Source organism: Electrophorus electricus, chromosome 13, assembly GCF_013358815.1.
Source record: "Electrophorus electricus isolate fEleEle1 chromosome 13, fEleEle1.pri, whole genome shotgun sequence".
In the NCBI taxonomy this organism is placed as follows: domain Eukaryota; kingdom Metazoa; phylum Chordata; class Actinopteri; order Gymnotiformes; family Gymnotidae; genus Electrophorus; species Electrophorus electricus.
This window is the reverse complement of record NC_049547.1, coordinates 22,761,785-22,772,726: the sequence shown is the minus strand read 5'-3', so window position 1 is coordinate 22,772,726 and position 10,942 is coordinate 22,761,785. Positions and strand designations below refer to the sequence as shown.

General features: G+C 39.1%; 1 protein-coding gene across 1 annotated transcript; it reads left to right on the top strand.

Annotated features, from left to right (window-relative positions):
• Positions 1-468: 468 nt before the first annotated feature.
• On the top strand, positions 469-9,568 carry LOC113590322 (cytidine monophosphate-N-acetylneuraminic acid hydroxylase-like). Its single transcript, XM_035532515.1, has 12 exons — positions 469-494; positions 2,560-2,640; positions 2,725-2,791; positions 3,125-3,206; positions 4,011-4,148; positions 4,603-4,738; positions 5,731-5,874; positions 7,051-7,225; positions 8,134-8,250; positions 8,459-8,574; positions 9,121-9,252; positions 9,544-9,568. Exons 1-12 carry the CDS (start codon positions 469-471, stop codon positions 9,566-9,568), a joined length of 1,239 nt encoding a protein of 412 aa, XP_035388408.1.
• Positions 9,569-10,942: the final 1,374 nt, after the last annotated feature.

Below are 10,942 nucleotides of genomic sequence, written 5' to 3'. Positions count from 1 at the left end.
TTCTCAGAATGTTATTCATATGGGACCACACTTAACCTTCATATTAATTATTAACATGATAAGGGAGAACTGATTTCACACAGATGCATGATCCTTAAAATTATATTTTGCGAGGTACTTTTCATATGTCATTTGAGTCCCATGTTAGAAAATGCCTGAATGCTGTTCGTTATGTCCGTCTAGTATCCAGCTGTGTAACAAAACTGTTACTGAAGCAAATCAGCAGCACTCAGTGATCATCTTGAGGGATTTCACCAACCCTTGACAGGTTTTGGCAAAGCATACAATGTAAAAAAAATTTATTTTGAAATGTAACAGGAGGAATGTTAACTAATGTTACATTAAAGGTAAATGTACTCAAGTAAGAGTAAAAAGTGCACTTATAAAGCAACTTTTAAAAGTACAATTTGTTCAAAAAGATACTTAAATGTGGTATGTTACTATGCACCTGTTAAGATCTGATTAAAAATGGTACACAAATGTGAAACAGGCTGGTAAGTTTGGAGGTTAGATAAGATTGTATACACTTTCTCTATCTATATTTACAGTTTATGGTTGTTGTGTTAGCAACTGAGTTGGCAAGTGAATTAGAGTCCAGTAAATGCCAATAAATTCACAACATAGTTACTACACTTTTTTGCCTTCGTAGGACTTTATCATGGCTAAATTAATTTAGGGACGTACATTCACAGAGCAGTTAAGTTAAATGCTCTTCTCCAGTGTTTCCTCACTGCAGTATTGCCAACCAAGGCTAAGATGCTAATTCACTGCAATGCTGCTCCCTGCACATTATCAACAATTATTAACACATTTCAAAAGCCTTTTCAGTAAAGTCTTTACTGCCACAGCTGCTATGAATCTCTTGATTAGGCACAACAACACGCAACTAGAAGGCTTAGAACTACACACAGTGAGGCTGCATAATATGCAGACAGAAAAGTGGATCTTAAATGCACAGGGAGGGGTCAGTAGACTGAGAATAGGCACAATCAATAAGCAGGGGCGTTATATCTAGTTGGCAGCTGTCATTTTGATTTTAGACTAACAATGTCAATAGCACCAAACAAAAAGAGAAATGATCTACCATTAATTTATGGGAAAGCTTTAATATATTCTTATGGTAATAGATGCTGTTACCTTGCCAACCAATAGATAACTGTATTTTCTTTGCTTTCTTTGCTTTGAGTGGCAGGTCTTCCAGTGCTCCTGCTCCAAAGCTTTGGAATCTCTTCCTTGGGCCCTTTGGGGCAGCTCTGCCCTTTCCTCCTTTCCTCAAAACATTTTTCACTGCACATTTCTCTTCTTCTGAAGTATTTTTTGTGTCCTTGGGTTTGTGAAAGGCACTATAGAAACAAAATTGCCAGCAGTGTGGTAGTATTTATTTAAACGTATCCTTATTTACAGACACGGATGCAAATAAGTGTGAGAGAAGGTTTAGTTGATGTAAAACCTATCAGTACAAAACATAGTCCCCACTATATCAGATGGAAACACCCAAATTGTACAGAAACAAAGAAGCAAGAGGGGGTTTTTTTCTTTTATTGATGCTGCTTTTCAAGAGGGACTGTACAGACTCTGAAACATAAACAGTTTAAGCTTTTTTTTACAAATCTGATGTACACATACAATGAGCACAAGAAAAATATGTACAAGATGTAGTTCAGTCTAAAACATGCGCTTTAAACAGACTCTTTTCTACCTCTCTCACTCATTTAGTACCGTCTGAACTGAACTTCATGTAGCCCCCCTACCTCTTAACTACTGCCTTCCTTTTAGCAAAAAAGAAATTGTGAGAACTCGCATTTCAATCAAGGAAAAAAAAACAAAAAACCCCACAGCTCTAGGCACACACAGTCACAGAGTGCGTCTCCTAAAATTAGATATACAAAAACATTCAAATCATATACGTCTACGAAGTGTGGGTCCACCTCGATGTCCTCTGGTTGGGGAAAGAAACAGGAAAATAGCAATATAAAGGGATATCATGAATAAACTCTGGGCAGTAGTTTATTCGTTTGTCCTACATTGCAGGCCTGAAGCATTGCTTGCGTGCCTAGAGGCCAGAAAAAACGAAAATGGGCGCTTCACTCCTCATGGAGCAACACAAACAATTTGCTATAACTCACTCAATTCCGCTTGCAGAGGAGTGGAGAATCTTTTCTCAAAAACTGCAGTATTCAATTATAGTAGCCTATTATAGTAGGCCTTTGATGGTGTGCCAATTTGTATCCTGGACCACCTGAAAATAACACCTTGCACCCTGTTTACATCTCTACTTAAATCTCACTTGTGACCGGCTCACTTGTTACTGGATTTTAGTGCCAGGGATGAACGGGGGCCAAAAGAAAATAACCACATCTAGTCTATGTTGGAAAACATGAAGGTGATGGCTTCGTCTGTCTAATTAAATGTTTTACGTTAAAACCAAGCCATCACATGGACAGTAAGTAACTGCATCATGAGAGCTTTTGAAGGAAAACCTTGTTACGAAATCCAGATACTGGGGTCTTCTGCTGGTTTTGCTCGAACCTTTTTTACACACACTCGAATTTCTCACAGTTATCCATCCTTGAAGCTCCTTGCCCAGCAACGGCCAGACATACCCATATACGTGGGAGACACTTCACGGCCAGTGTTCTGGTAAGGCTTAATTCCCACCAGTCTATTCGGTAGAAGCTGACAGTCGAGTCAAGGCATCTAGATATGTTTGTGTTGGTGCCACAGGTATCTGGGTAGAAGCGGAGTGAACCTAACTAACATTTCTGTGGTCCCCTTCGGAGTCTGGTACAATGTAAGAATCCTCTTCTGTCCTCCATTGTGACTCACGCTACCGAAAATGTAAACAACGGTTTCAAACAATATCTTAATAGAGCATCAAAAACATAAATACCTTTCAGTCACCCGTGGCGGTGCGCTATCTTTGTGGCTAATCTGAAGCACTGTGATTGCAGTAATTTCTGTTTGTTCCTGATTTGATCTCACCTTGTCCTAAACCCGTCTAACGTACAGATATTCCAACCCTGTCAGTGGCAGCTTCAGGCTTGGTTTTTAGCAGGGTGACACCAGTGTTGATGTGCAAACATTTATTCCAAGTGTCTGTTCTGTCCCCTTATGTTTCCTTAAGGTTGACAAAAACCTGAGGTTTATGATTTTGATGGATGGAGTTCACCCAGAGATAGACACCTGCTTAATAGTTGATTATAAAGGTAATATTGTTGCTGTACTTTAGCCTATGCTACTCAACAGTTTTGTTGCTCAAAGACACGACAAAGTTCATTTAATACCTGAAATCATTAAAGGGGCAAATAATGTGTATACCTAGTTATAAAATATATTAACTGTGGATAATTAGTACCAAATAAATGTATTCAGTTTAGGTGTGTGTGTGTGTGTGTGTGTGTGTGTGTGTGTGTGTGTGTGTGTTTAACATAAAAAAAAATGCTAATTCTGCTTTTTTAAAGATGATTTTAGTTACTTTATGTAATAACTTTGAGTATGCAACATCCCTGGTGTTCATAACTCCCCATAATCTCTGATATTAGGTTTCACCACTGTGATATTCCTGGTCAAAGTTATTTTTTCTTGCTCTTCACAAGTTCCGGAAGATATGAACTTCCTTCCTGTAGTACGGACCAATGAAAGAAAACATCACAGTTTACTGGTTTCAGTGATTTGAGAAGTTCAAAAAACCAAAACACTGTTGTTCTACTGTAAAACTCAAAATATTACTTTGAGTTAGAGCTGTTTCTTATATATATAATCTCTTTGCTGTCCTTCAAACATCTCTCCACCACACTGCTGCTGAGAGTGACTCAGACAACAAAATGTATTGTTATATGTCTTTGTAGAAAAATATAGTGGCTAGTGGATCTATGTAATGTGTAGTGAGGAGAGGAAGAGACTAGCTACAGGGAAGCTGGAAGCAAAGCCGCATCACTCACGCTCATTGTACATAAACTCCATATCATGCATTTGTGAAATGAATCTGCTGAATGACTAAATGCCCCCAGGACACCTAATCCTGAACACAGTGGACTGCACACGTCCAAATAATGGCTGCCTTCCACATGGTGTGGATGTGATGATGAGCGACTTTGCTGGAGGAGCGTCAGGATTTCCCATGACCTTTCACAAAGGAAAATACACTGGTGAGTTATGAGACAAACACTGTGATGGCACGGCCCCTCTTCCCAAGTGTCTCCCCATGTGTTTGTGTGGGTGTGTGTATGTTCGTCCATGTGGCCACGCCCCACACATATCACACCTGTTTGTAATTGCTTGTCATTTACGTATGTATATAAACCCCTATGGCACTGTTGTCAGTGTTTGATGTTACGATAGCTTCATTGCTGCATCGTATTTGGTTTCTGTGTGAATAAATGTATGCGTTTGTTTAACATAACTCGTCCCCGCATCCTGCTTAGCCTCCTTACGTTACAAATAGACTGGTGAGTTATGAGGCAAACCGTGGTAAGTGCTTAGTTGGTCATAGGGTTCAAGAAAAGGTCAAATATGACTGACTACAATATGTTACTTAAAGACAAGAATCTAGAAATATAATGACAGAAAAAATAAATAAAAATCCCCACACACTTCCTGCAGAGAGCTGGAAGCGCGACTTTATCAGCAGAGAGAGGAAGAAACTTCTCCACTATAAGGCCAACCTGGTGGCGACACTGCAGCCTAAAGTCTACTGCCCATTTGCGAGCTACTTTACCGAGGCTCACCCATCCGACAAGTAGTGTAACAGCTACATTTTTATCGAATTTTTATTAAACTGCAAGCGTTAAATTGAAAATTCCTAAAAATACTTTTTTTCTGCTCAGCTTGTGTCCGTCAAACTGACTTTTAGCGAAAAAATATTTGCGTAGTAACGTAATTTTCTGCTAAATTTGTGTACGTTTCGGTTTGCCGACAAAAAAGTTGGGGTTGATCTCCCCAACTCTAATTTTATGTTTGTCACAAATTGTGTTCATTTGGCTTTCTTAACATTCTCGTAACAACTTATAAGGGTCACAAGATTAGATCAACGGTATAATAAATGTGCCATTTATTAGCATAATCTGCTTTCATAATTTATTTCATAAATCATAATTTCCTTTGGGATCAGTAAATTGTTATTAGGCTATTTATATCCAAATGAGACTGCGGTGAAAACTATTTATGGCTGAAAATTCACAAACTGATCATTCTATCAGGTCAGAATCAGAATTATTAACTACTGGGGGAGGATGCATAAATCAAAATGTGTTCTTTTTTTTAAACTATGCATTGTTTATATATAGTGCTCTTTCAGCACTTCCCATGTGTCGTGCAGGAGGTGCCTCGGCTCGGATGCACCGGCCTTTCTTTAGTCTAATGAGACCAAAAACCACTCATTCCCTCCCCGAGTACCCCCAGCAGGGGTGTGTGTGCGAGCTCATGAGAGGGAAAACTCGTCACATGGCATGAAGTTGATCTCTGACAAACGTTTCCAATTCATTTTTCGCAAAATCTCAGGTATTGACATACTTTACCGCTAAAGTTAGATGGAAAAAATACACTTCGTTCCATCATGCATATATATATATATATATATAAAAAAAATCATCGAGCATTTTTGACCACTAAAGCAATTTTCGCAGAAAATTACTTGCTTATAAACGTAACTAATATAACTGTGATTACCAGGCAGAGACTGTAAAGTACCCAGTACATTCTATATTCAACAGACCCCTCTATATCCAACAGGTACATAAAAAACATTAATACTAAGAACAACCCAGCAGACCTGAATGCGAAGATCAAGAAACTTTGTCCCCATATCACCACATGGACACCTTTGCCTGGATCTGTGCTTGACCTGGCCCTTGCTCTAACAAACCAAGACGACAGGTGTGTACGTGCGTGTGTATGTATACTGCAATTTACTATTGTGTACCATAAACAAAAGTGAAGTATTTTTGCTATTTCATTGGGATGCGTAACGTTTGGGAGGGAGAGCAAACACACTTGCAAAGTGATGACGCCTCAGACATGAGAAGGAACTGAATCACAAACTGGGGAAGCCATAATGAGAACAGAGACAGATAGGATAGAATAAATGAATAATAAGTTTAATAATAGAAACAGACTAACCAGGAAAAGAACACAGTACAGAACGAAGGAACAAACAGAAGAATAACAGGCTAACAGGGTGAGGGCAAGAACTAGGCAACAAAGGAAATAAACACTAAGGAAAGACAGAGAACAACGACGAGGCGTAAAACTAAGACAAGCAGGGAACACACTGAACTGGGCTACTTAAACTCGACAAACAATAAACAAGACTAACACAGGAAACAGATCTACAATAGCAAACACGAAAAAAGGAGAGGAACATAGACAGGAATGCAGAGAAAAAGTATAACAGATGAGAGAACACCTGATGAGGATCGAGAACAGGGAAAGCAGCGTAGACAGAGCTCCATGGGGATATACAATGACCAGCAAACATGGGACGAAGAAGCAAGGTTTCAACAGAAACACTAACGAAGGACCAACGAGGAACAGCTGGAGCTAAAGGGGAGGAGACAGGAAACCATAGAAACAGATGATGGTGGGAAAACACGGACGTGGATAGGTAGCCAGGGAAATGGGGGAGCTTGACAGGATGTAAATGTAACATTTATTAGATAATTGTGCTATCATGTTAACAGACACATAGCAGTTTGGCAGTTAATTGGCACACAGTTTATATAAACCAATAACTTTTCCATCCCAGCGTAGTATAACAAAGCTGTGGATGATGTTGCAAAGATGAAAGTATAAACAAAATTGCTATTTGGAGCACACCAAGCTTTACAATATCTAATTTTAGTCCTTTATTCAATAGCAACATTACCTTATCAGTGTCATTGTATGAATGATTGATTTTGTTTTTGTTGGTTTGTTTTTTAATATTGATGAAAATTAACTTAATATGGAACAATTATGCAAATTTTACACAATATTGTAATGTCAGATATGATACCAACTGAGAGAAATGAATTTTTCTGTATTTGTTTCCTCTAACCCTGCAAATACATCTAGAGACTGCATTACCCAGCCACCGAGTGGCACAAAGATCTTTAAGGACAGCTGGGACTTTGACTTGTATGTGGATGAACTAAACGCTGCCATCTCATCCAAAATCTTTGAACACAAAAGCTGGATCCAGTTTTATTACAACTGGGCAGGATTCAAGAACTACAACCTGGTCATTCGGGTAACTAAAATTTACAGCACTTTTTAAATGTGGAACTGCTCTGATGGCCCTGCTACCTCATTCTACTGAAGGAAAAACTAGTGTTCATCTTAGAGTGCTCCTGGTCAGTGATTCTATTCAATCTAGCAACCATTGTGCGACACTCCCTCTGTTTGCACAGAGACTCTTATTTTAAAATCTAGCCAAACCTGTCTCTTGTTTGCCCTTAATGTCACAGGGCAAAGGAAAATATATCCTGAGACCTAAAGGCCACTACCCTGAACAAACAGTTATACACAGTTTTACACAAAGGGGAGGTGGCCTACACGGTGTCCTCAACAGACACTATGACTCAGGGACTGGTTAAGAGCACAGACGCTAATGCAGTGTGTGTGTGTGTGTGTGTGTGTGTGTGTGTGTGATATCAACTTTACAGTGACATATTTCTTCTGTACTGTGTTTAGGAGCCATTTGTAGTATCTTATTTATTTATACCAGGCAATAAATATAACATGGGAAAAACTCTGGGAATTCTATGAGACAAAATTCAGTAACAGACTTTGACAGCTTCAGATTCAGCCAAATGTATATGTTGCCCAGGCATATCTAAACATTTTCCTCAGACTGGTTGCCATGTTCTTTTAACTCCTGCAGCAGGCTTAGGTATTGGGTATGGATGGCTTGTCTTGAAGCCTCTGTCTTTGCAATCCTGGACCTAGTCAGTTGCAGAAGCTGCTGACTGGGCCTTAAAACAGGATAGACTGGTCACTATACATCATTTAATGAGAGCTACTGCAGAAGGTTCAAAGCTGAAGCAAGCTGGCCTCTTTGGGCCAAACTTCAAATAGGATTTTTTTTTGTTTTGTTTTGTTTTTTTCCTGTATAGTTTTCTCTATAAGATGTAAAATAAGTAAATACCTTCCCAACAGGTCACTGAGACAGATGACGATTTCCAGCCGTGGGATGATGGCTATGACTACCTGGTCGACTTTCTGCACCTTTCCTTCCCATCTGTAAGGCCACAGAGAGAGCACTTCTATGTGGAGGTAACCATGGAAACATCAGAGCCTTACACTTTTGCAACATATCTTAACCATGGAAACTATGAATAATATGGCTAACACTGGGTATGTATACATTAAGTGGTTGGAGCATGTGATAAATTATATTTTTACTATACACTGTCTAATCTGGTAATGTTACTCATCTTATTTTTATATAATTGTGTGTGTGCGCACATGCGCATGTATTTAGATTCAAAACAGAATTGGGGTGATGAGGCACGTGGTTGTGAATGGCTTGCTGTGGGACGACCTGTATATCGGCTTTAATAACAGGATCAGCCGTGAGCCAGACATCTACCATCACAAGTAAGGCATTTGGGCACACACAAACACACTCATACACAACCCAGCTCTCTTCATCAATCAACCAACTGCACCCAAACCAAGTTCAGTGATTTACTGTCTAGGCAGGCACACCTCGCCGGGTGAACCAAGTCTGTTCCTTATCTGAGTTTGCAGTGTCAGTTGTCAGAATCTGCCAACACTGTCAGAGAGGGAGAAAGACAAAGAAAAGACACTTAAAAATAAAGTTTTTCAATTTAAATTTGGGATGCAAAATTGTACTGTTTGCATATTATGTGATCTGATTGTGGATATCATGGATTGGATCAAATTCTCTGTGCCGTCCAGCAAAGGAGAATGTGATTGCTTCTGTTCGTCTGCAGTAGCAGTTTCCAAACACACCTCACTGGCTGAAAACATCAGATTTGAGTCCTTAGTATGGAAACATGAATTCATACCCACTGAAATTCTGTACACACACCACCTCCTACCCATGTTTGCAACTATTCAGCTCTCCAGCCATAGATTATGCTGTAATATTAAATCATGTGATGTGCTTTTGATCACCAGGTTCTGGAAACATTTCCAGTCTGAGTTGCCCCTGTCAGCACCTGACTGGGACTCCTTCCTGAAAAGTTGGGAAAAACCCAACCCTACCTCTACCTCTACCCCTACCCCTACCCCAACCCTACCCCAACCCTTGCCCCTACCCCTAACCAAACCCCAACCCTAATCCTAACCCTAATCCTAACCCCAACCCCAACTCTAACCCGAACCCCTAACCCAACCCCAACCGTAATCCCAACCCTAACCCTAATCCTAACCCCAACCCCAACCCTAACCCTAACCCCAACCCCAAAACAAAAAATGTCTGAAAAACAAAAATCATTCTGGAGCTGTTCTTTTTCAAGTCCCTCTTTTTCAGTGATGGACTGAGCACTACATCCGCCATTCTCTGGGTTTCCAGTTCTTTAATTTGGGGTCTATTTATAGGTACGATATATCACTAATTGTTTGAGTCACTTTTACAGCATTTAACTGACACTTTTATCCAAAGCAACTTATAATTATGACTGAGTACAACCTGAGTAATTGAGGGTTAAGGGTCTTGCTCAGGGGCCCACCAGTGGCAACTTGGTAGTGATGGGGCTTGAACCAGCATTCTTCCAATTACAAGTCAAGTACCTTAACCACTGAGCTACCACTAATTGATTCACTAAAGGATTGTGTGTGCATGTCTTTGTGTAATAAATATCTTTATTCTCCATGTGTGCATTAATAATCATTTGTCTGTGGTCATTGCTGTGATCTGTGGTATAGCTTTTTATTTTTATTTTTTTTGCAACAGCTTTAGACATGACTCAGGCAATTAAATAATAATAATAATAATAATAATAATAATAATAATAATAATAATAATAATAATAATTTTCTAATGTTTAAAGATTCTACTGCACCAGTTTTCATAAATCTATATTGAAGTCCTTGTATTTGTAATGATGTTTACATGTCCATTTAATTCAGAGAAAGTATGGTCATGTATTTTTCTGAATTTTCCCATAATGCCAACACAGTTCTACTACCACTCAAGTGGGAGACTTTGCCCATCACCGGTGCAAGTTTGGACAGATAATACTGTATCATTTTCTCAAAAATCCATATAAAATGTTAATGTGTTTAATGGGCTTGGGGACAGTACAGTTGTCTATTTCTAAGACATTGCCCATAAAGTCAAAACTATTTCACTACCACATAAGAGTAGGAGTCCTTGCCTATCAGCCGAGTAAGTTTGCACACATTTCACTTTACCATTTTTTCATAAACCCATATTAAAACAGTACTACCTTTAGGTGAATATAAACCAATTTTGTAAAGATTGAATATGGACATCTAATTCTCAGAAATATCCCATAAAGTCAAAACTATTTCACTACCACATAAGACTAGGAGCCCTTGGCTAGTAGCAGAGTAAGTTAGGCAAGGGCCACCACTCAACTGGCAGTGTCATTCTTCAGTTCCCCATACCCTGCACTAGTTAGCTGTCAACATTTCACTATTAGCTGGCAGACCAGCTCTGTAATAAACTTCTGAGAAATATTATATAGAAAAACCATTTTTGCACAATGCTCATTAAACTGTTTAAATATATTACTAGTTGTGTTTAATGTAATGATTCAAGTAAACTAGTTCAACTAAACTGTATTTTGTACTTTTAAATGTAGTAAAAGTGGGTGTCTTCATCAAAGCTCAAAAAATACGAAGGTCTCTGTTTCTCTTTGCTTAGGGAGCGTTAGTTTGCTGTGAGCAGCGAAATACCGTAAAATCGGATTTAAAGCGCTGATAACCTGACTGCGGTATCGATCTCCGGGAACGCACCTGTTGATCAGCAGTA